The 25458-nt window shown below is 46.7% G+C and overlaps 1 protein-coding gene across 1 annotated transcript in view; it reads left to right on the top strand.

Moving 5' to 3' along the window:
• The window catches only part of col6a3 (collagen, type VI, alpha 3), a 53541-nt gene that overhangs the window by 347 nt on the left and 27736 nt on the right, over positions 1-25458 (top strand). The window contains 46 exon segments of the mRNA XM_044217686.1: positions 260-852; positions 1073-1356; positions 1358-1673; positions 1893-2150; positions 2153-2485; positions 2706-3305; positions 3523-4116; positions 4337-4592; positions 4594-4937; positions 5204-5461; positions 5464-5796; positions 6017-6616; positions 6835-7428; positions 7647-7922; positions 8039-8245; positions 8494-8767; positions 9012-9085; positions 9306-9645; positions 9747-9904; positions 10135-10495; positions 10655-10728; positions 10952-11319; positions 11363-11552; positions 11772-12365; positions 12586-12925; positions 13027-13184; positions 13403-13996; positions 14217-14493; positions 14661-14818; positions 15036-15250; positions 15439-15628; positions 15849-16451; positions 16669-17262; positions 17483-17758; positions 17875-18081; positions 18299-18513; positions 18702-18891; positions 19112-19711; positions 19930-20523; positions 20744-20948; positions 21187-21344; positions 21581-22174; positions 22395-22997; positions 23214-23428; positions 24252-24624; positions 24843-25436. Of these exon segments, the coding sequence (XP_044073621.1) occupies positions 594-852; positions 1073-1356; positions 1358-1673; positions 1893-2150; positions 2153-2485; positions 2706-3305; positions 3523-4116; positions 4337-4592; positions 4594-4937; positions 5204-5461; positions 5464-5796; positions 6017-6616; positions 6835-7428; positions 7647-7922; positions 8039-8245; positions 8494-8767; positions 9012-9085; positions 9306-9645; positions 9747-9904; positions 10135-10495; positions 10655-10728; positions 10952-11319; positions 11363-11552; positions 11772-12365; positions 12586-12925; positions 13027-13184; positions 13403-13996; positions 14217-14493; positions 14661-14818; positions 15036-15250; positions 15439-15628; positions 15849-16451; positions 16669-17262; positions 17483-17758; positions 17875-18081; positions 18299-18513; positions 18702-18891; positions 19112-19711; positions 19930-20523; positions 20744-20948; positions 21187-21344; positions 21581-22174; positions 22395-22997; positions 23214-23428; positions 24252-24624; positions 24843-25436 (15898 nt within the window). The 5' untranslated portion in view covers positions 260-593.

Raw genomic sequence — 25458 nt, 5'->3', positions numbered from 1 at the left:
CAAGCATGGCGTCTTGCTGGCCTGAAAGGCTACATGACTAGTTTCACCTAAGCTGAGGCAAAGAAATGAAGTGTGATACATGTTTAGCGCCAGGTGTGCATTGAAAGAGAGGTGGTGGCGGTGGTGTGCTTTCCTACTGTTTACAATTGAAGTAGGCAGTGCTAGGTGATTTCAAAAAAGTAGCCCACCACTTGATAAGTAGTGCACCAGAGTTGTTCTGCAAAGGTTTTTTATTTGATGTCTTCCTGTCTTTTCTCAGTTGACACTGCCAAAAAGGATATCGTATTCCTTCTGGATGGTTCTGATGGCACAAGGAATGGCTTCCCTGCCATGCGTGATTTTGTTGAGAGAGTGGTGGAGAAACTCAATGTGGGAGAAAACAAAGACCGAGTCTCTGTGGTCCAGTACAGCAGAGATGTAGAGGTCCACTTTGATCTGAAAACATACAAAACACCAGATGATATTTTGGATTCGGTCAGAGGGCTGAGACACAGAGGAGGCAGACCCCTCAACACCGGGCAGCCCTCCAATACGTCAGGGACAACGTCTTTACAAACTCCTCCGGGAGTAGGCGCCTGCAAGGTGTTCCACAGATGTTGATCCTGCTAAATGGTGGAAGGTCTTTTGACAATGTAGATACCCCAGCCTCTGCTCTCAAACAGCAGGGCGTCTTTGTGATTGGCATTGGAACAAGGAACTCTGATAGTAGAGAGCTGCAGAAGATATCATATGACCCTAGTTACGCTCTATCAGTGTCTGAGTTCACTGACCTCCCCAGTGTCCAAGAACAGCTCTCCACTGTAATGAGCAAGGTGCTAGTGAGGGCCACGCCCATGACACCAACAGTAACTGGTAAGAAAGTGACCGATTTTTACAATCCACGATCATGGTAGGACACAGATTGAACTGTATTAAACTATTTTACTGAGTTGCGGTCAGCCTGTACCACTTTGACAAAACACGTTTGTCAGCATTAATAGAGCAAGTTGTAAACATTGAGGCTAGCTTTTGTCATCTGACTTTCACATTTGACACATGAATCTAAATATGTCTCATATTTTATGTTCCCTAGTGGAGAGACAGCTACCAGGAAGGGATGTTGTGTTCTTGTTGGATGGATCTGATGGTACTAGAACTGGATTCCCAGCTATGCGAGACTTTGTCCAAAGAGTAGTAGAGACACTCAGCGTGGATGACAACAAAGACCGTGTCTCAGTGGTTCAGTACAGCAGAGATCCAACTGTCCAGTTCTATCTGAACACATACGCGACAAAAGGCGAGATCCTTGACACTATCAGAGGTTTGAGGCACAAAGGCGGAAGACCCCTCAACACTGGAGCAGCTCTCCAGTACTTGAGGATATAATGTCTTCACGGCCTCTGCCGGAAGCAGGCGCGTGGAAGGCGTTCCACAGGTCCTAATATTGCTAAGTGGTGGAAGGTCTTCTGACAGTGTTGACGCACCAGCCTCTGCTCTCAAACAGCTGGGTGTCTTGACCTTTGCAATTGGAACCAGGAGCTCTGACAGCAGCGAACTGCAGAAGATATCCCACGATCCCAGTTATGCTCTATCTGTGTCTGAATTCACTGACCTTCCCAGTGTCCAACAGCAACTTCAGTCCTCCGTGGAGGCTGTGGTTATTGACGTCACCCCAGAATCACCAACTGTATTTGGTATGTTAACAAGCATGGCGTCTTGCTGGCCTGAAAGGCTACATGACTAGTTTCACCTAAGCTGAGGCAAAGAAATGAAGTGTGATACATGTTTAGCTCCTACAATTGAAGTAGGCAGTGCTAGGTGATTTCAAAAAGTAGTAGCCCACCACTTGATAAGTAGTGCACCAGAGTTGTTCGGCAAAGGTTTTTATTTGATGTCTTCCTGTCTTTTCTCAGTTGACACTGCCAAAAAGGATATCGTATTCCTTCTGGATGGTTCTGATGGCACAAGGAATGGCTTCCCTGCCATGCGTGATTTTGTTGAGAGAGTGGTGGAGAAACTCAATGTGGGAGAAAACAAAGACCGTGTCTCTGTGGTCCAGTACAGCAGAGATGTAGAGGTCCACTTTGATCTGAAAACATACAAAACACCAGATGATATTTTGGATTCGGTCAGAGGGCTGAGACACAGAGGAGGCAGACCCCTGAACACCGGGCAGCCCTCCAATACGTCAGGGACAACGTCTTTACAAACTCCTCCGGGAGTAGGCGCCTGCAAGGTGTTCCACAGATGTTGATCCTGCTAAATGGTGGAAGGTCTTTTGACAATGTAGATACCCCAGCCTCTACTCTCAAACAGCAGGGCGTCTTTGTGATTGGCATTGGAACAAGGAACTCTGATAGTAGAGAGCTGCAGAAGATATCATATGACCCTAGTTACGCTCTATCAGTGTCTGAGTTCACTGACCTCCCCAGTGTCCAAGAACAGCTCTCCTCTGTAATGAGCAAGGTGCTAGTGAGGGCCACGCCCATGACACCAACAGTAACTGGTAAGAAAGTGACCGATTTTTACAATCCACGATCATGGTAGGACACAGATTGAACTGTATTAAACTATTTTACTGAGTTGAGGTCAGCCTGTACCACTTTGACAAAACACTTTTGCCAGCATTAATAGAGCAAGTTGTAAACATTGAGGCTATCTTTTGTCATCTGACTTTCACATTTGACACATGAATCTAAATATGTCTCATATTTTATGTTCCCTAGTGGAGAGACAGCTACCAGGAAGGGATGTTGTGTTCTTGTTGGATGGATCTGATGGTACTAGAACTGGATTCCCAGCTATGCGAGACTTTGTCCAAAGAGTAGTAGAGACACTCAGCGTGGATAACAACAAAGACCGTGTCTCAGTGGTTCAGTACAGCAGAGATCCAACTGTCCAGTTCTATCTGAACACATACGCGACAAAAGGCGAGATATTTGACACTATCAGAGGTTTGAGGCACAAAGGCGGAAGACCCCTCAACACTGGAGCAGCTCTCCAGTACTTGAGGGATAATGTCTTCACGGCCTCTGCCGGAAGCAGGCGCGTGGAAGGCGTTCCACAGGTCCTAATATTGCTAAGTGGTGGAAGGTCTTCTGACAGTGTTGACGCACCAGCCTCTGCTCTCAAACAGCTGGGTGTCTTGACCTTTGCAATTGGAACCAGGAGCTCTGACAGCAGCGAACTGCAGAAGATATCCCACGATCCCAGTTATGCTCTATCTGTGTCTGAATTCACTGACCTTCCCAGTGTCCAACAGCAACTTCAGTCCTCCGTGGAGGCTGTGGTTATTGACGTCACCCCAGAATCACCAACTGTATTTGGTATGTTAACAAGCATGGCGTCTTGCTGGCCTGAAAGGCTACATGACTAGTTTCACCTAAGCTGAGGCAAAGAAATGAAGTGTGATACATGTTTAGCTCCTACAATTGAAGTAGGCAGTGCTAGGTGATTTCAAAAAAGTAGCCCACCACTTGATAAGTATTGCACCAGAGTTGTTCTGCAAAGGTTTTTATTTGATGTCTTCCTGTCTTTTCTCAGTTGACACTGCCAAAAAGGATATCGTATTCCTTCTGGATGGTTCTGATGGCACAAGGAATGGCTTCCCTGCCATGCGTGATTTTGTTGAGAGAGTGGTGGAGAAACTCAATGTGGGAGAAAACAAAGACCGTGTCTCTGTGGTCCAGTACAGCAGAGATGTAGAGGTCCACTTTGATCTGAAAACATACAAAACACCAGATGATATTTTGGATTCGGTCAGAGGGCTGAGACACAGAGGAGGCAGACCCCTGAACACCGGGGCAGCCCTCCAATACGTCAGGGACAACGTCTTTACAAACTCCTCCGGGAGTAGGCGCCTGCAAGGTGTTCCACAGATGTTGATCCTGCTAAATGGTGGAAGGTCTTTTGACAATGTAGATACCCCAGCCTCTACTCTCAAACAGCAGGGCGTCTTTGTGATTGGCATTGGAACAAGGAACTCTGATAGTAGAGAGCTGCAGAAGATATCATATGACCCTAGTTACACTCTATCAGTGTCTGAGTTCACTGACCTCCCCAGTGTCCAAGAACAGCTCTCCTCTGTAATGAGCAAGGTGCTAGTGAGGGCCACGCCCATGACACCAACAGTAACTGGTAAGAAAGTGACCGATTTTTACAATCCACGATCATGGTAGGACACAGATTGAACTGTATTAAACTATTTTACTGAGTTGAGGTCATCCTGTACCACTTTGACAAAACACTTTTGCCAGCATTAATAGAGCAAGTTGTAAACATTGAGGCTATCTTTTGTCATCTGACTTTCACAATTGACACATGAATCTAAATATGTCTCATATTTTATGTTCCCTAGTGGAGAGACAGCTACCAGGAAGGGATGTTGTGTTCTTGTTGGATGGATCTGATGGTACTAGAACTGGATTCCCAGCTATGCGAGACTTTGTCCAAAGAGTAGTAGAGACACTCAGCGTGGATGACAACAAAGACCGTGTCTCAGTGGTTCAGTACAGCAGAGATCCAACTGTCCAGTTCTATCTGAACACATACGCGACAAAAGGCGAGATCCTTGACACTATCAGAGGTTTGAGGCACAAAGGCGGAAGACCCTCTCAACACTGGAGCAGCTCTCCAGTACTTGAGGGATAATGTCTTCACGGCCTCTGCCGGAAGCAGGCGCGTGGAAGGCGTTCCACAGGTCCTAATATTGCTAAGTGGTGGAAGGTCTTCTGACAGTGTTGACGCACCAGCCTCTGCTCTCAAACAGCTGGGTGTCTTGACCTTTGCAATTGGAACCAGGAGCTCTGACAGCAGCGAACTGCAGAAGATATCCCACGATCCCAGTTATGCTCTATCTGTGTCTGAATTCACTGACCTTCCCAGTGTCCAACAGCAACTTCAGTCCTCCGTGGAGGCTGTGGTTATTGACGTCACCCCAGAATCACCAACTGTATTTGGTATGTTAACAAGCATGGCGTCTTGCTGGCCTGAAAGGCTACATGACTAGTTTCACCTAAGCTGAGGCAAAGAAATGAAGTGTGATACATGTTTAGCGCCAGGTGTGCATTGAAAGAGAGGTGGTGGCGGTGGTGTGCTTTCCTACTGTTTACAATTGAAGTAGGCAGTGCTAGGTGATTTCAAAAAGTAGCCCACCACTTGATAAGTAGTGCACCAGAGTTGTTCTGCAAAGGTTTTTATTTGATGTCTTCCTGTCTTTTCTCAGTTGACACTGCCAAAAAGGATATCGTATTCCTTCTGGATGGTTCTGATGGCACAAGGAATGGCTTCCCTGCCATGCGTGATTTTGTTGAGAGAGTGGTGGAGAAACTCAATGTGGGAGAAAACAAAGACCGAGTCTCTGTGGTCCAGTACAGCAGAGATGTAGAGGTCCACTTTGATCTGAAAACATACAAAACACCAGATGATATTTTGGATTCGGTCAGAGGGCTGAGACACAGAGGAGGCAGACCCCTCAACACCGGGCAGCCCTCCAATACGTCAGGGACAACGTCTTTACAAACTCCTCCGGGAGTAGGCGCCTGCAAGGTGTTCCACAGATGTTGATCCTGCTAAATGGTGGAAGGTCTTTTGACAATGTAGATACCCCAGCCTCTGCTCTCAAACAGCAGGGCGTCTTTGTGATTGGCATTGGAACAAGGAACTCTGATAGTAGAGAGCTGCAGAAGATATCATATGACCCTAGTTACGCTCTATCAGTGTCTGAGTTCACTGACCTCCCCAGTGTCCAAGAACAGCTCTCCACTGTAATGAGCAAAGTGCTAGTGAGGGCCACGCCCATGACACCAACAGTAACTGGTAAGAAAGTGACCGAATTTTACAATCCACGATCATGGTAGGACACAGATTGAACTGTATTAAACTATTTTACTGAGTTGCGGTCAGCCTGTACCACTTTGACAAAACACGTTTCTCAGCAATAATAGAGCAAGTTGTAAACATTGAGGCTAGCTTTTGTCATCTGACTTTCACATTTGACACATGAATCTAAATATGTCTCATATTTTATGTTCCCTAGTGGAGAGACAGCTACCAGGAAGGGATGTTGTGTTCTTGTTGGATGGATCTGATGGTACTAGAACTGGATTCCCAGCTATGCGAGACTTTGTCCAAAGAGTAGTAGAGACACTCAGCGTGGATAACAACAAAGACCGTGTCTCAGTGGTTCAGTACAGCAGAGATCCAACTGTCCAGTTCTATCTGAACACATACGCGACAAAAGGCGAGATCCTTGACACTATCAGAGGTTTGAGGCACAAAGGCGGAAGACCCCTCAACACTGGAGCAGCTCTCCAGTACTTGAGGGATAATGTCTTCACGGCCTCTGCCGGAAGCAGGCGCGTGGAAGGCGTTCCACAGGTCCTAATATTGCTAAGTGGTGGAAGGTCTTCTGACAGTGTTGACGCACCAGCCTCTGCTCTCAAACAGCTGGGTGTCTTGACCTTTGCAATTGGAACCAGGAGCTCTGACAGCAGCGAACTGCAGAAGATATCCCACGATCCCAGTTATGCTCTATCTGTGTCTGAATTCACTGACCTTCCCAGTGTCCAACAGCAACTTCAGTCCTCCGTGGAGGCTGTGGTTATTGACGTCACCCCAGAATCACCAACTGTATTTGGTATGTTAACAAGCATGGCGTCTTGCTGGCCTGAAAGGCTACATGACTAGTTTCACCTAAGCTGAGGCAAAGAAATGAAGTGTGATACATGTTTAGCTCCTGCAATTGAAGTAGGCAGTGCTAGGTGATTTCAAAAAAGTAGCCCACCACTTGATAAGTAGTGCACCAGAGTTGTTCTGCAAAGGTTTTTTATTTGATGTCTTCCTGTCTTTTCTCAGTTGACACTGCCAAAAAGGATATCGTATTCCTTCTGGATGGTTCTGATGGCACAAGGAATGGCTTCCCTGCCATGCGTGATTTTGTTGAGAGAGTGGTGGAGAAACTCAATGTGGGAGAAAACAAAGACCGTGTCTCTGTGGTCCAGTACAGCAGAGATGTAGAGGTCCACTTTGATCTGAAAACATACAAAACACCAGATGATATTTTGGATTCGGTCAGAGGGCTGAGACACAGAGGAGGCAGACCCCTCAACACCGGGGCAGCCCTCCAATACGTCAGGGACAACGTCTTTACAAACTCCTCCGGGAGTAGGCGCCTGCAAGGTGTTCCACAGATGTTGATCCTGCTAAATGGTGGAAGGTCTTTTGACAATGTAGATACCCCAGCCTCTACTCTCAAACAGCAGGGCGTCTTTGTGATTGGCATTGGAACAAGGAACTCTGATAGTAGAGAGCTGCAGAAGATATCATATGACCCTAGTTACGCTCTATCAGTGTCTGAGTTCACTGACCTCCCCAGTGTCCAAGAACAGCTCTCCTCTGTAATGAGCAAGGTGCTAGTGAGGGCCACGCCCATGACACCAACAGTAACTGGTAAGAAAGTGACCGATTTTTACAATCCACGATCATGGTAGGACACAGATTGAACTGTATTAAACTATTTTACTGAGTTGAGGTCAGCCTGTACCACTTTGACAAAACACTTTTGCCAGCATTAATAGAGCAAGTTGTAAACATTGAGGCTAGCTTTTGTCATCTGACTTTCACATTTGGCATGAATCTAAATATGTCTCATATTTTATGTTCCCTAGTGGAGAGACAGCTACCAGGAAGGGATGTTGTGTTCTTGTTGGATGGATCTGATGGTACTAGAACTGGATTCCCAGCTATGCGAGACTTTGTCCAAAGAGTAGTAGAGACACTCAGCGTGGATAACAACAAAGACCGTGTCTCAGTGGTTCAGTACAGCAGAGATCCAACTGTCCAGTTCTATCTGAACACATACGCGACAAAAAGCGAGATTCTTGACACTATCAGAGGTTTGAGGCACAAAGGCGGAAGACCCTCAACACTGGAGCAGCTCTCCAGTACTTGAGGGATAATGTCTTCACGGCCTCTGCCGGAAGCAGGCGCGTGGAAGGCGTTCCACAGGTCCTAATATTGCTAAGTGGTGGAAGGTCTTCTGACAGTGTTGACGCACCAGCCTCTGCTCTCAAACAGCTGGGTGTCTTGACCTTTGCAATTGGAACCAGGAGCTCTGACAGCAGCGAACTGCAGAAGATATCCCACGATCCCAGTTATGCTCTATCTGTGTCTGAATTCACTGACCTTCCCAGTGTCCAACAGCAACTTCAGTCCTCCGTGGAGGCTGTGGTTATTGACGTCACCCCAGAATCACCAACTGTATTTGGTATGTTAACAAGCATGGCGTCTTGCTGGCCTGAAAGGCTACATGACTAGTTTCACCTAAGCTGAGGCAAAGAAATGAAGTGTGAATGTTTAGCGCCAGTGTGATAAATGTTTAGCTCCTGTGCAATTACTGTTTAAGTTGAGTAGGCAGTGCTAGGTGATTTCAAAAAGTAGCCCACCACTTGATAAGTAGTGCACCAGAGTTGTTCTGCAAAGGTTTTTATTTGATGTCTTCCTGTCTTTTCTCAGTTGACACTGCCAAAAAGGATATCGTATTCCTTCTGGATGGTTCTGATGGCACAAGGAATGGCTTCCCTGCCATGCGTGATTTTGTTGAGAGAGTGGTGGAGAAACTCAATGTGGGAGAAAACAAAGACCGAGTCTCTGTGGTCCAGTACAGCAGAGATGTAGAGGTCCACTTTGATCTGAAAACATACAAAACACCAGATGATATTTTGGATTCGGTCAGAGGGCTGAGACACAGAGGAGGCAGACCCCTCAACACCGGGCAGCCCTCCAATACGTCAGGGACAACGTCTTTACAAACTCCTCCGGGAGTAGGCGCCTGCAAGGTGTTCCACAGATGTTGATCCTGCTAAATGGTGGAAGGTCTTTTGACAATGTAGATACCCCAGCCTCTACTCTCAAACAGCAGGGCGTCTTTGTGATTGGCATTGGAACAAGGAACTCTGATAGTAGAGAGCTGCAGAAGATATCATATGACCCTAGTTACGCTCTATCAGTGTCTGAGTTCACTGACCTCCCAGTGTCCAAGAACAGCTCTCCTCTGTAATGAGCAAGGTGCTAGTGAGGGCCACGCCCATGACACCAACAGTAACTGGTAAGAAAGTGACCGATTTTTACAATCCACGATCATGGTAGGACACAGATTGAACTGTATTAAACTATTTTACTGAGTTGAGGTCAGCCTGTACCACTTTGACAAAACACTTTTGCCAGCATTAATAGAGCAAGTTGTAAACATTGAGGCTATCTTTTGTCATCTGACTTTCACATTTGGCACATGAATCTAAATATGTCTCATATTTTATGTTCCCTAGTGGAGAGACAGCTACCAGGAAGGGATGTTGTGTTCTTGTTGGATGGATCTGATGGTACTAGAACTGGATTCCCAGCTATGCGAGACTTTGTCCAAAGAGTAGTAGAGACACTCAGCGTGGATAACAACAAAGACCGTGTCTCAGTGGTTCAGTACAGCAGAGATCCAACTGTCCAGTTCTATCTGAACACATACGCGACAAAAGGCGAGATCCTTGACACTATCAGAGGTTTGAGGCACAAAGGCGGAAGACCCCTCAACACTGGAGCAGCTCTCCAGTACTTGAGGGATAATGTCTTCACGGCCTCTGCCGGAAGCAGGCGCGTGGAAGGCGCCCACAGGTCCTAATATTGCTAAGTGGTGGAAGGTCTTCTGACAGTGTTGACGCACCAGCCTCTGCTCTCAAACAGCTGGGTGTCTTGACCTTTGCAATTGGAACCAGGAGCTCTGACAGCAGCGAACTGCAGAAGATATCCCACGATCCCAGTTATGCTCTATCTGTGTCTGAATTCACTGACCTTCCCAGTGTCCAACAGCAACTTCAGTCCTCCGTGGAGGCTGTGGTTATTGACGTCACCCCAGAATCACCAACTGTATTTGGTATGTTAACAAGCATGGCGTCTTGCTGGCCTGAAAGGCTACATGACTAGTTTCACCTAAGCTGAGGCAGGCAAAAGTGTGAAATGAAGTGTGATACATGTTTAGCTCCTGTTTACAATTGAAGTAGGCAGTGCTAGGTGATTTCAAAAAGTAGCCCACCACTTGATAAGTAGTGCACCAGAGTTGTTCTGCAAAGGTTTTTTATTTGATGTCTTCCTGTCTTTTCTCAGTTGACACTGCCAAAAAGGATATCGTATTCCTTCTGGATGGTTCTGATGGCACAAGGAATGGCTTCCCTGCCATGCGTGATTTTGTTGAGAGAGTGGTGGAGAAACTCAATGTGGGAGAAAACAAAGACCGAGTCTCTGTGGTCCAGTACAGCAGAGATGTAGAGGTCCACTTTGATCTGAAAACATACAAAACACCAGATGATATTTTGGATTCGGTCAGAGGGCTGAGACACAGAGGAGGCAGACCCCTCAACACCGGGGCAGCCCTCCAATACGTCAGGGACAACGTCTTTACAAACTCCTCCGGGAGTAGGCGCCTGCAAGGTGTTCCACAGATGTTGATCCTGCTAAATGGTGGAAGGTCTTTTGACAATGTAGATACCCCAGCCTCTACTCTCAAACAGCAGGGCGCTCTTTGTGATTGGCATTGGAACAAGGAACTCTGATAGTAGAGAGCTGCAGAAGATATCATATGACCCTAGTTACGCTCTATCAGTGTCTGAGTTCACTGACCTCCCAGTGTCCAAGAACAGCTCTCCACTGTAATGAGCAAGGTGCTAGTGAGGGCCACGCCCATGACACCAACAGTAACTGGTAAGAAAGTGACCGATTTTTACAATCCACGATCATGGTAGGACACAGATTGAACTGTATTAAACTATTTTACTGAGTTGAGGTCAGCAGCCTGTACCACTTTGACAAAACACTTTTGCCAGCATTAATAGAGCAAGTTGTAAACATTGAGGCTATCTTTTGTCATCTGACTTTCACATTTGACACATGAATCTAAATATGTCTCATATTTTATGTTCCCTAGTGGAGAGACAGCTACCAGGAAGGGATGTTGTGTTCTTGTTGGATGGATCTGATGGTACTAGAACTGGATTCCCAGCTATGCGAGACTTTGTCCAAAGAGTAGTAGAGACACTCAGCGTGGATAACAACAAAGACCGTGTCTCAGTGGTTCAGTACAGCAGAGATCCAACTGTCCAGTTCTATCTGAACACATACGCGACAAAAGGCGAGATCCTTGACACTATCAGAGGTTTGAGGCACAAAGGCGGAAGACCCCTCAACACTGGAGCAGCTCTCCAGTACTTGAGGGATAATGTCTTCACGGCCTCTGCCGGAAGCAGCGCGTGGAAGGCGCGCCCCACAGGTCCTAATATTGCTAAGTGGTGGAAGGTCTTCTGACAGTGTTGACGCACCAGCCTCTGCTCTCAAACAGCTGGGTGTCTTGACCTTTGCAATTGGAACCAGGAGCTCTGACAGCAGCGAACTGCAGAAGATATCCCACGATCCCAGTTATGCTCTATCTGTGTCTGAATTCACTGACCTTCCCAGTGTCCAACAGCAACTTCAGTCCTCCGTGGAGGCTGTGGTTATTGACGTCACCCCAGAATCACCAACTGTATTTGGTATGTTAACAAGCATGGCGTCTTGCTGGCCTGAAAGGCTACGTGACTAGTTTCACCTAAGCTGAGGCAAAGAAATGAAGTGTGATACATGTTTAGCTCCTACAATTGAAGTAGGCAGTGCTAGGTGATTTCAAAAACGTAGCCCACCACTTGATAAGTAGTGCACCAGAGTTTTTCTGCAAAGGTTTTCTTATTTGATGTCTTCCTGTCTTTTCTCAGTTGACACTGCCAAAAAGGATATCGTATTCCTTCTGGATGGTTCTGATGGCACAAGGAATGGCTTCCCTGCCATGCGTGATTTTGTTGAGAGAGTGGTGGAGAAACTCAATGTGGGAGAAAACAAAGACCGTGTCTCTGTGGTCCAGTACAGCAGAGATGTAGAGGTCCACTTTGATCTGAAAACATACAAAACACCAGATGATATTTTGGATTCGGTCAGAGGGCTGAGACACAGAGGAGGCAGACCCCTCAACACCGGGGCAGCCCTCCAATACGTCAGGGACAACGTCTTTACAAACTCCTCCGGGAGTAGGCGCCTGCAAGGTGTTCCACAGATGTTGATCCTGCTAAATGGTGGAAGGTCTTTTGACAATGTAGATACCCCAGCCTCTACTCTCAAACAGCAGGGCGTCTTTGTGATTGGCATTGGAACAAGGAACTCTGATAGTAGAGAGCTGCAGAAGATATCATATGACCCTAGTTACGCTCTATCAGTGTCTGAGTTCACTGACCTCCCCAGTGTCCAAGAACAGCTCTCCTCTGTAATGAGCAAGGTGCTAGTGAGGGCCACGCCCATGACACCAACAGTAACTGGTAAGAAAGTGACCGATTTTTACAATCCACGATCATGGTAGGACACAGATTGAACTGTATTAAACTATTTTACTGAGTTGAGGTCAGCCTGTACCACTTTGACAAAACACTTTTGCCAGCATTAATAGAGCAAGTTGTAAACATTGAGGCTATCTTTTGTCATCTGACTTTCACATTTGACACATGAATCTAAATATGTCTCATATTTTATGTTCCCTAGTGGAGAGACAGCTACCAGGAAGGGATGTTGTGTTCTTGTTGGATGGATCTGATGGTACTAGAACTGGATTCCCAGCTATGCGAGACTTTGTCCAAAGAGTAGTAGAGACACTCAGCGTGGATAACAACAAAGACCGTGTCTCAGTGGTTCAGTACAGCAGAGATCCAACTGTCCAGTTCTATCTGAACACATACGCGACAAAAAGAGAGATCCTTGACACTATCAGAGGTTTGAGGCACAAAGGCGGAAGACCCCTCAACACTGGAGCAGCTCTCCAGTACTTGAGGGATAATGTCTTCACGGCCTCTGCCGAAGCAGGCGCGTGGAAGGCGTTCCACAGGTCCTAATATTGCTAAGTGGTGGAAGGTCTTCTGACAGTGTTGACGCACCAGCCTCTGCTCTCAAACAGCTGGGTGTCTTGACCTTTGCAATTGGAACCAGGAGCTCTGACAGCAGCGAACTGCAGAAGATATCCCACGATCCCAGTTATGCTCTATCTGTGTCTGAATTCACTGACCTTCCCAGTGTCCAACAGCAACTTCAGTCCTCCGTGGAGGCTGTGGTTATTGACGTCACCCCAGAATCACCAACTGTATTTGGTATGTTAACAAGCATGGCGTCTTGCTGGCCTGAAAGGCTACATGACTAGTTTCACCTAAGCTGAGGCAAAGAAATGAAGTGTGATACATGTTTAGCTCCTACAATTGAAGTAGGCAGTGCTAGGTGATTTCAAAAAAGTAGCCCACCACTTGATAAGTAGTGCACCAGAGTTGTTCTGCAAAGGTTTTTTATTTGATGTCTTCCTGTCTTTTCTCAGTTGACACTGCCAAAAAGGATATCGTATTCCTTCTGGATGGTTCTGATGGCACAAGGAATGGCTTCCCTGCCATGCGTGATTTTGTTGAGAGAGTGGTGGAGAAACTCAATGTGGGAGAAAACAAAGACCGTGTCTCTGTGGTCCAGTACAGCAGAGATGTAGAGGTCCACTTTGATCTGAAAACATACAAAACACCAGATGATATTTTGGATTCGGTCAGAGGGCTGAGACACAGAGGAGGCAGACCCCTCAACACCGGGGCAGCCCTCCAATACGTCAGGGACAACGTCTTTACAAACTCCTCCGGGAGTAGGCGCCTGCAAGGTGTTCCACAGATGTTGATCCTGCTAAATGGTGGAAGGTCTTTTGACAATGTAGATACCCCAGCCTCTACTCTCAAACAGCAGGGCGTCTTTGTGATTGGCATTGGAACAAGGAACTCTGATAGTAGAGAGCTGCAGAAGATATCATATGACCCTAGTTACGCTCTATCAGTGTCTGAGTTCACTGACCTCCCCAGTGTCCAAGAACAGCTCTCCTCTGTAATGAGCAAGGTGCTAGTGAGGGCCACGCCCATGACACCAACAGTAACTGGTAAGAAAGTGACCGATTTTTACAATCCACGATCATGGTAGGACACAGATTGAACTGTATTAAACTATTTTACTGAGTTGAGGTCAGCCTGTACCACTTTGACAAAACACTTTTGCCAGCATTAATAGAGCAAGTTGTAAACATTGAGGCTATCTTTTGTCATCTGACTTTCACATTTGACACATGAATCTAAATATGTCTCATATTTTATGTTCCCTAGTGGAGAGACAGCTACCAGGAAGGGATGTTGTGTTCTTGTTGGATGGATCTGATGGTACTAGAACTGGATTCCCAGCTATGCGAGACTTTGTCCAAAGAGTAGTAGAGACACTCAGCGTGGATAACAACAAAGACCGTGTCTCAGTGGTTCAGTACAGCAGAGATCCAACTGTCCAGTTCTATCTGAACACATACGCGACAAAAGGCGAGATCCTTGACACTATCAGAGGTTTGAGGCACAAAGGCGGAAGACCCCTCAACACTGGAGCAGCTCTCCAGTACTTGAGGGATAATGTCTTCACGGCCTCTGCCGAAAGCAGGCGCGCGTGGAAGGCGTTCCACAGGTCCTAATATTGCTAAGTGGTGGAAGGTCTTCTGACAGTGTTGACGCACCAGCCTCTGCTCTCAAACAGCTGGGTGTCTTGACCTTTGCAATTGGAACCAGGAGCTCTGACAGCAGCGAACTGCAGAAGATATCCCACGATCCCAGTTATGCTCTATCTGTGTCTGAATTCACTGACCTTCCCAGTGTCCAACAGCAACTTCAGTCCTCCGTGGAGGCTGTGGTTATTGACGTCACCCCAGAATCACCAACTGTATTTGGTATGTTAACAAGCATGGCGTCTTGCTGGCCTGAAAGGCTACATGACTAGTTTCACCTAAGCTGAGGCAAAGAAATGAAGTGTGATACATGTTTAGCTCCTACAATTGAAGTAGGCAGTGCTAGGTGATTTCAAAAAAGTAGCCCACCACTTGATAAGTAGTGCACCAGAGTTGTTCTGCAAAGGTTTTTATTTGATGTCTTCCTGTCTTTTCTCAGTTGACACTGCCAAAAAGGATATCGTATTCCTTCTGGATGGTTCTGATGGCACAAGGAATGGCTTCCCTGCCATGCGTGATTTTGTTGAGAGAGTGGTGGAGAAACTCAATGTGGGAGAAAACAAAGACCGAGTCTCTGTGGTCCAGTACAGCAGAGATGTAGAGGTCCACTTTGATCTGAAAACATACAAAACACCAGATGATATTTTGGATTCGGTCAGAGGGCTGAGACACAGAGGAGGCAGACCCCTCAACACCGGGCAGCCCTCCAATACGTCAGGGACAACGTCTTTACAAACTCCTCCGGGAGTAGGCGCCTGCAAGGTGTTCCACAGATGTTGATCCTGCTAAATGGTGGAAGGTCTTTTGACAATGTAGATACCCCAGCCTCTACTCTCAAACAGCAGGGCGTCTTTGTGATTGGCATTGGAACAAGGAACTCTGATAGTAGAGAGCTGCAGAAGATATCATATGACCCTAGTTACGCTCTATCAGTGTCTGAGTTCACTGACCTCCCCAGTGTCCAAGAACAGCTGTCCTCTGTAATGAGCAAGGTGCTAGTGAGGGCCACGCCCATGACACCAACAGTAACTGGTAAGAAAGTGACCGATTTTTACAATCCACAATCATGGTAGGACACAGATTGAACTGTATTAAACTATTTTACTGAGTTGAGGTCAGCCTGTACCACTTTGACAAAACACTTTTGCCAGCATTAATAGAGCAAGTTGTAAACATTGAGGCTATCTCTTGTCATCTGACTTTCACATTTGACACATGAATCTAAATATGTCTCATATTTTATGTTCCCTAGTGGAGAGACAGCTACCAGGAAGGGATGTTGTGTTCTTGTTGGATGGATCTGATGGTACTAGAACTGGATTCCCAGCTATGCGAGACTTTGTCCAAAGAGTAGTAGAGACACTCAGCGTGGATAACAACAAAGACCGTGTCTCAGTGGTTCAGTACAGCAGAGATCCAACTGTCCAGTTCTATCTGAACACATACGCGACAAAAGGCGAGATCCTTGACACTATCAGAGGTTTGAGGCACAAAGGCGGAAGACCCCTCAACACTGGAGCAGCTCTCCAGTACTTGAGGGATAATGTCTTCACGGCCTCTGCCGGAAGCAGCAGGCGCGTGGAAGGCGTTCCACAGGTCCTAATATTGCTAAGTGGTGGAAGGTCTTCTGACAGTGTTGACGCACCAGCCTCTGCTCTCAAACAGCTGGGTGTCTTGACCTTTGCAATTGGAACCAGGAGCTCTGACAGCAGCGAACTGCAGAAGATATCCCACGATCCCAGTTATGCTCTATCTGTGTCTGAATTCACTGACCTTCCCAGTGTCCAACAGCAACTTCAGTCCTCCGTGGAGGCTGTGGTTATTGACGTCACCCCAGAATCACCAACTGTATTTGGTATGTTAACAAGCATGGCGTCTTGCTGGCCTGAAAGGCTACATGACTAGTTTCACCTAAGCTGAGGCAAAGAAATGAAGTGTGATACATGTTTAGCTCCTACAATTGAAGTAGGCAGTGCTAGGTGATTTCAAAAAGTAGCCCACCACTTGATAAGTAGTGCACCAGAGTTGTTCGGCAAAGGTTTTTTATTTGATGTCTTCCTGTCTTTTCTCAGTTGACACTGCCAAAAAGGATATCGTATTCCTTCTGGATGGTTCTGATGGCACAAGGAATGGCTTCCCTGCCATGCGTGATTTTGTTGAGAGAGTGGTGGAGAAACTCAATGTGGGAGAAAACAAAGACCGTGTCTCTGTGGTCCAGTACAGTAGAGATGTAGAGGTCCACTTTGATCTGAAAACATACAAAACACGAGATGATATTTTGGATTCGGTCAGAGGGCTGAGACACAGAGGAGGCAGACCCCTCAACACCGGGGCAGCCCTCCAATACGTCAGGGACAACGTCTTTACAAACTCCTCCGGGAGTAGGCGCCTGCAAGGTGTTCCACAGATGTTGATCCTGCTAAATGGTGGAAGGTCTTTTGACAATGTAGATACCCCAGCCTCTACTCTCAAACAGCAGGGCGTCTTTGTGATTGGCATTGGAACAAGGAACTCTGATAGTAGAGAGCTGCAGAAGATATCATATGACCCTAGTTACGCTCTATCAGTGTCTGAGTTCACTGACCTCCCCAGTGTCCAAGAACAGCTCTCCTCTGTAATGAGCAAGGTGCTAGTGAGGGCCACGCCCATGACACCAACAGTAACTGGTAAGAAAGTGACCGATTTTTACAATCCACGATCATGGTAGGACACAGATTGAACTGTATTAAACTATTTTACTGAGTTGAGGTCAGCCTGTACCACTTTGACAAAACACTTTTGCCAGCATTAATAGAGCAAGTTGTAAACATTGAGGCTATCTTTTGTCATCTGACTTTCACATTTGACACATGAATCTAAATATGTCTCATATTTTATGTTCCCTAGTGGAGAGACAGCTACCAGGAAGGGATGTTGTGTTCTTGTTGGATGGATCTGATGGTACTAGAACTGGATTCCCAGCTATGCGAGACTTTGTCCAAAGAGTAGTAGAGACACTCAGCGTGGATAACAACAAAGACCGTGTCTCAGTGGTTCAGTACAGCAGAGATCCAACTGTCCAGTTCTATCTGAACACATACGCGACAAAAGGCGAGATCCTTGACACTATCAGAGGTTTGAGGCACAAAGCGGAAGACCCCTCAACACTGGAGCAGCTCTCCAGTACTTGAGGGATAATGTCTTCACGGCCTCTGCCGGAAGCAGGCGCGTGGAAGGCGTTCCACAGGTCCTAATATTGCTAAGTGGTGGAAGGTCTTCTGACAGTGTTGACGCACCAGCCTCTGCTCTCAAACAGCTGGGTGTCTTGACCTTTGCAATTGGAACCAGGAGCTCTGACAGCAGCGAACTGCAGAAGATATCCCACGATCCCAGTTATGCTCTATCTGTGTCTGAATTCACTGACCTTCCCAGTGTCCAACAGCAACTTCAGTCCTCCGTGGAGGCTGTGGTTATTGACGTCACCCCAGAATCACCAACTGTATTTGGTATGTTAACAAGCATGGCGTCTTGCTGGCCTGAAAGGCTACATGACTAGTTTCACCTAAGCTGAGGCAAAGAAATGAAGTGTGATACATGTTTAGCTCCTACAATTGAAGTAGGCAGTGCTAGGTGATTTCAAAAAAGTAGCCCACCACTTGATAAGTAGTGCACCAGAGTTGTTCTGCAAAGGTTTTTATTTGATGTCTTCCTGTCTTTTCTCAGTTGACACTGCCAAAAAGGATATCGTATTCCTTCTGGATGGTTCTGATGGCACAAGGAATGGCTTCCCTGCCATGCGTGATTTTGTTGAGAGAGTGGTGGAGAAACTCAATGTGGGAGAAAACAAAGACCGTGTCTCTGTGGTCCAGTACAGCAGAGATGTAGAGGTCCACTTTGATCTGAAAACATACAAAACACCAGATGATATTTTGGATTCGGTCAGAGGGCTGAGACACAGAGGAGGCAGACCCCTCAACACCGGGCAGCCCTCCAATACGTCAGGGACAACGTCTTTACAAACTCCTCCGGGAGTAGGCGCCTGCAAGGTGTTCCACAGATGTTGATCCTGCTAAATGGTGGAAGGTCTTTTGACAATGTAGATACCCCAGCCTCTACTCTCAAACAGCAGGGCGTCTTTGTGATTGGCATTGGAACAAGGAACTCTGATAGTAGAGAGCTGCAGAAGATATCATATGACCCTAGTTACGCTCTATCAGTGTCTGAGTTCACTGACCTCCCCAGTGTCCAAGAACAGCTCTCCTCTGTAATGAGCAAGGTGCTAGTGAGGGCCACGCCCATGACACCAACAGTAACTGGTAAGAAAGTGACCGATTTTTACAATCCACGATCATGGTAGGACACAGATTGAACTGTATTAAACTATTTTACTGAGTTGAGGTCAGCCTGTACCACTTTGACAAAACACTTTTGCCAGCATTAATAGAGCAAGTTGTAAACATTGAGGCTATCTTTTGTCATCTGACTTTCACATTTGGCACATGAATCTAAATATGTCTCATATTTTATGTTCCCTAGTGGAGAGACAGCTACCAGGAAGGGATGTTGTGTTCTTGTTGGATGGATCTGATGGTACTAGAACTGGATTCCCAGCTATGCGAGACTTTGTCCAAAGAGTAGTAGAGACACTCAGCGTGGATAACAACAAAGACCGTGTCTCAGTGGTTCAGTACAGCAGAGATCCAACTGTCCAGTTCTATCTGAACACATACGCGACAAAAGGCGAGATCCTTGACACTATCAGAGGTTTGAGGCACAAAGGCGGAAGACCCCTCAACACTGGAGCAGCTCTCCAGTACTTGAGGGATAATGTCTTCACGGCCTCTGCCGGCAGCAGGCGCGTGGAAGGCGTTCCACAGGTCCTAATATTGCTAAGTGGTGGAAGGTCTTCTGACAGTGTTGACGCACCAGCCTCTGCTCTCAAACAGCTGGGTGTCTTGACCTTTGCAATTGGAACCAGGAGCTCTGACAGCAGCGAACTGCAGAAGATATCCCACGATCCCAGTTATGCTCTATCTGTGTCTGAATTCACTGACCTTCCCAGTGTCCAACAGCAACTTCAGTCCTCCGTGGAGGCTGTGGTTATTGACGTCACCCCAGAATCACCAACTGTATTTGGTATGTTAACAAGCATGGCGTCTTGCTGGCCTGAAAGGCTACATGACTAGTTTCACCTAAGCTGAGGCAAAGAAATGAAGTGTGATACATGTTTAGCTCCTACAATTGAAGTAGGCAGTGCTAGGTGATTTCAAAAAAGTAGCCCACCACTTGATAAGTAGTGCACCAGAGTTGTTCGGCAAAGGTTTTTTATTTGATGTCTTCCTGTCTTTTCTCAGTTGACACTGCCAAAAAGGATATCGTATTCCTTCTGGATGGTTCTGATGGCACAAGGAATGGCTTCCCTGCCATGCGTGATTTTGTTGAGAGAGTGGTGGAGAAACTCAATGTGGGAGAAAACAAAGACCGTGTCTCTGTGGTCCAGTACAGCAGAGATGTAGAGGTCCACTTTGATCTGAAAACATACAAAACACCAGATGATATTTTGGATTCGGTCAGAGGGCTGAGACACAGAGGAGGCAGACCCCTCAACACCGGGGCAGCCCTCCAATACGTCAGGGACAACGTCTTTACAAACTCCTCCGGGAGTAGGCGCCTGCAAGGTGTTCCACAGATGTTGATCCTGCTAAATGGTGGAAGGTCTTTTGACAATGTAGATACCCCAGCCTCTACTCTCAAACAGCAGGGCGTCTTTGTGATTGGCATTGGAACAAGGAACTCTGATAGTAGAGAGCTGCAGAAGATATCATATGACCCTAGTTACGCTCTATCAGTGTCTGAGTTCACTGACCTCCCCAGTGTCCAAGAACAGCTCTCCTCTGTAATGAGCAAGGTGCTAGTGAGGGCCACGCCCATGACACCAACAGTAACTGGTAAGAAAGTGACCGATTTTTACAATCCACGATCATGGTAGGACACAGATTGAACTGTATTAAACTATTTTACTGAGTTGAGGTCAGCCTGTACCACTTTGACAAAACACTTTTGCCAGCATTAATAGAGCAAGTTGTAAACATTGAGGCTATCTTTTGTCATCTGACTTTCACATTTGGCACATGAATCTAAATATGTCTCATATTTTATGTTCCCTAGTGGAGAGACAGCTACCAGGAAGGGATGTTGTGTTCTTGTTGGATGGATCTGATGGTACTAGAACTGGATTCCCAGCTATGCGAGACTTTGTCCAAAGAGTAGTAGAGACACTCAGCGTGGATAACAACAAAGACCGTGTCTCAGTGGTTCAGTACAGCAGAGATCCAACTGTCCAGTTCTATCTGAACACATACGCGACAAAAAGGCGAGATCCTTGACACTATCAGAGGTTTGAGGCACAAAGGCGGAAGACCCCTCAACACTGGAGCAGCTCTCCAGTACTTGAGGGATAATGTCTTCACGGCCTCTGCCGGAAGCAGGCGCGTGGAAGGCGTTCCACAGGTCCTAATATTGCTAAGTGGTGGAAGGTCTTCTGACAGTGTTGACGCACCAGCCTCTGCTCTCAAACAGCTGGGTGTCTTGACCTTTGCAATTGGAACCAGGAGCTCTGACAGCAGCGAACTGCAGAAGATATCCCACCATCCCAGTTATGCTCTATCTGTGTCTGAATTCACTGACCTTCCCAGTGTCCAACAGCAACTTCAGTCCTCCGTGGAGGCTGTGGTTATTGACGTCACCCCAGAATCACCAACTGTATTTGGTATGTTAACAAGCATGGCGTCTTGCTGGCCTGAAAGGCTACATGACTAGTTTCACCTAAGCTGAGGCAAAGAAATGAAGTGTGATACATGTTTAGCGCCAGCTCCTTTCCTACTGTTTACAATTGAAGTAGGCAGTGCTAGGTGATTTCAAAAAAGTAGCCCACCACTTGATAAGTAGTGCACCAGAGTTGTTCTGCAAAGGTTTTTTATTTGATGTCTTCCTGTCTTTTCTCAGTTGACACTGCCAAAAAGGATATCGTATTCCTTCTGGATGGTTCTGATGGCACAAGGAATGGCTTCCCTGCCATGCGTGATTTTGTTGAGAGAGTGGTGGAGAAACTCAATGTGGGAGAAAACAAAGACCGTGTCTCTGTGGTCCAGTACAGCAGAGATGTAGAGGTCCACTTTGATCTGAAAACATACAAAACACCAGATGATATTTTGGATTCGGTCAGAGGGCTGAGACACAGAGGAGGCAGACCCCTCAACACCGGGGCAGCCCTCCAATACGTCAGGGACAACGTCTTTACAAACTCCTCCGGGAGTAGGCGCCTGCAAGGTGTTCCACAGATGTTGATCCTGCTAAATGGTGGAAGGTCTTTTGACAATGTAGATACCCCAGCCTCTACTCTCAAACAGCAGGGCGTCTTTGTGATTGGCATTGGAACAAGGAACTCTGATAGTAGAGAGCTGCAGAAGATATCATATGACCCTAGTTACGCTCTATCAGTGTCTGAGTTCACTGACCTCCCCAGTGTCCAAGAACAGCTCTCCACTGTAATGAGCAAGGTGCTAGTGAGGGCCACGCCCATGACACCAACAGTAACTGGTAAGAAAGTGACCGATTTTTACAATCCACGATCATGGTAGGACACAGATTGAACTGTATTAAACTATTTTACTGAGTTGAGGTCAGCCTGTACCACTTTGACAAAACACTTTTGCCAGCATTAATAGAGCAAGTTGTAAACATTGAGGCTAGCTTTTGTCATCTGACTTTCACATTTGACACATGAATCTAAATATGTCTCATATTTTATGTTCCCTAGTGGAGAGACAGCTACCAGGAAGGGATGTTGTGTTCTTGTTGGATGGATCTGATGGTACTAGAACTGTATTCCCAGCTATGCGAGACTTTGTCCAAAGAGTAGTAGAGACAATCAGCGTGGATGACAACAAAGACCGTGTCTCAGTGGTTCAGTACAGCAGAGATCCAACTGTCCAGTTCTATCTGAACACATACGCGACAAAAGGCGAGATTCTTGACACTATCAGAGGTTTGAGGCACAAAGGCGGAAGACCCCTCAACACTGGAGCAGCTCTCCAGTACTTGAGGGATAATGTCTTCACGGCCTCTGCCGAAGCAGCAGGCGCGTGGGAAGGCGTTCCACAGGTCCTAATATTGCTAAGTGGTGGAAGGTCTTCTGACAGTGTTGACGCACCAGCCTCTGCTCTCAAACAGCTGGGTGTCTTGACCTTTGCAATTGGAACCAGGAGCTCTGACAGCAGCGAACTGCAGAAGATATCCCACGATCCCAGTTATGCTCTATCTGTGTCTGAATTCACTGACCTTCCCAGTGTCCAACAGCAACTTCAGTCCTCCGTGGAGGCTGTGGTTATTGACGTCACCCCAGAATCACCAACTGTATTTGGTATGTTAACAAGCATGGCGTCTTGCTGGCCTGAAAGGCTACATGACTAGTTTCACCTCAGCTGAGGCAAAGAAATGAAGTGTGATACATGTTTAGCTCCTGCAATTGAAGTAGGCAGTGCTAGGTGATTTCAAAAAGTAGCCCACCACTTGATAAGTAGTGCACCAGAGTTGTTCTGCAAAGGTTTTTATTTGATGTCTTCCTGTCTTTTCTCAGTTGACACTGCCAAAAAGGATATCGTATTCCTTCTGGATGGTTCTGATGGCACAAGGAATGGCTTCCCTGCCATGCGTGATTTTGTTGAGAGAGTGGTGGAGAAACTCAATGTGGGAGAAAACAAAGACCGTGTCTCTGTGGTCCAGTACAGCAGAGATGTAGAGGTCCACTTTGATCTGAAAACATACAAAACACCAGATGATATTTTGGATTCGGTCAGAGAGCTGAGACACAGAGGAGGCAGACCCCTCAACACCGGGCAGCCCTCCAATACGTCAGGGACAATGTCTTTACAAACTCCTCCGGGAGTAGGCGCCTGCAAGGTGTTCCACAGATGTTGATCCTGCTAAATGGTGGAAGGTCTTTTGACAATGTAGATACCCCAGCCTCTACTCTCAAACAGCAGGGCGTCTTTGTGATTGGCATTGGAACAAGGAACTCTGATAGTAGAGAGCTGCAGAAGATATCATATGACCCTAGTTACGCTCTATCAGTGTCTGAGTTCACTGACCTCCCAGTGTCCAAGAACAGCTCTCCACTGTAATGAGCAAGGTGCTAGTGAGGGCCACGCCCATGACACCAAAGTAACTGGTAAGAAAGTGACCGATTTTTACAATCCACGATCATGGTAGGACACAGATTGAACTGTATTAAACTATTTTACTGAGTTGAGGTCAGCCTGTACCACTTTGACAAAACACTTTTGCCAGCATTAATAGAGCAAGTTGTAAACATTGAGGCTATCTTTTGTCATCTGACTTTCACATTTGACACATGAATCTAAATATGTCTCATATTTTATGTTCCCTAGTGGAGAGACAGCTACCAGGAAGGGATGTTGTGTTCTTGTTGGATGGATCTGATGGTACTAGAACTGGATTCCCAGCTATGCGAGACTTTGTCCAAAGAGTAGTAGAGACACTCAGCGTGGATAACAACAAAGACCGTGTCTCAGTGGTTCAGTACAGCAGAGATCCAACTGTCCAGTTCTATCTGAACACATACGCGACAAAAAGGCGAGATCCTTGACACTATCAGAGGTTTGAGGCACAAAGGCGAAGACCCCTCAACACTGGAGCAGCTCTCCAGTACTTGAGGGATAATGTCTTCACGGCCTCTGCCGGAAGCAGGCGCGTGGAAGGCGTTCCACAGGTCCTAATATTGCTAAGTGGTGGAAGGTCTTCTGACAGTGTTGACGCACCAGCCTCTGCTCTCAAACAGCTGGGTGTCTTGACCTTTGCAATTGGAACCAGGAGCTCTGACAGCAGCGAACTGCAGAAGATATCCCACGATCCCAGTTATGCTCTATCTGTGTCTGAATTCACTGACCTTCCCAGTGTCCAACAGCAACTTCAGTCCTCCGTGGAGGCTGTGGTTATTGACGTCACCCCAGAATCACCAACTGTATTTGGTATGTTAACAAGCATGGCGTCTTGCTGGCCTGAAAGGCTACATGACTAGTTTCACCTCAGCTGAGGCAAAGAAATGAAGTGTGATACATGTTTAGCTCCTACAATTGAAGTAGGCAGTGCTAGGTGATTTCAAAAAAGTAGCCCACCACTTGATAAGTAGTGCACCAGAGTTGTTCGGCAAAGGTTTTTTATTTGATGTCTTCCTGTCTTTTCTCAGTTGACACTGCCAAAAAGGATATCGTATTCCTTCTGGATGGTTCTGATGGCACAAGGAATGGCTTCCCTGCCATGCGTGATTTTGTTGAGAGAGTGGTGGAGAAACTCAATGTGGGAGAAAACAAAGACCGTGTCTCTGTGGTCCAGTACAGCAGAGATGTAGAGGTCCACTTTGATCTGAAAACATACAAAACACCAGATGATATTTTGGATTCGGTCAGAGAGCTGAGACACAGAGGAGGCAGACCCCTCAACACCGGGGCAGCCCTCCAATACGTCAGGGACAACGTCTTTACAAACTCCTCCGGGAGTAGGCGCCTGCAAGGTGTTCCACAGATGTTGATCCTGCTAAATGGTGGAAGGTCTTTTGACAATGTAGATACCCCAGCCTCTACTCTCAAACAGCAGGGCGTCTTTGTGATTGGCATTGGAACAAGGAACTCTGATAGTAGAGAGCTGCAGAAGATATCATATGACCCTAGTTACGCTCTATCATTGTCTGAGTTCACTGACCTCCCCAGTGTCCAAGAACAGCTCTCCACTGTAATGAGCAAGGTGCTAGTGAGGGCCACGCCCATGACACCAACAGTAACTGGTAAGAAAGTGACCGATTTTTA

The sequence above is a fragment of the Siniperca chuatsi genome, linkage group LG12 (genome assembly GCF_020085105.1).
Source record: "Siniperca chuatsi isolate FFG_IHB_CAS linkage group LG12, ASM2008510v1, whole genome shotgun sequence".
Taxonomy (NCBI): Eukaryota; Metazoa; Chordata; class Actinopteri; order Centrarchiformes; family Sinipercidae; genus Siniperca; species Siniperca chuatsi.
Note: the sequence above shows the minus strand (reverse complement) of the source record. Positions and strands in the feature narration are given on the sequence as shown.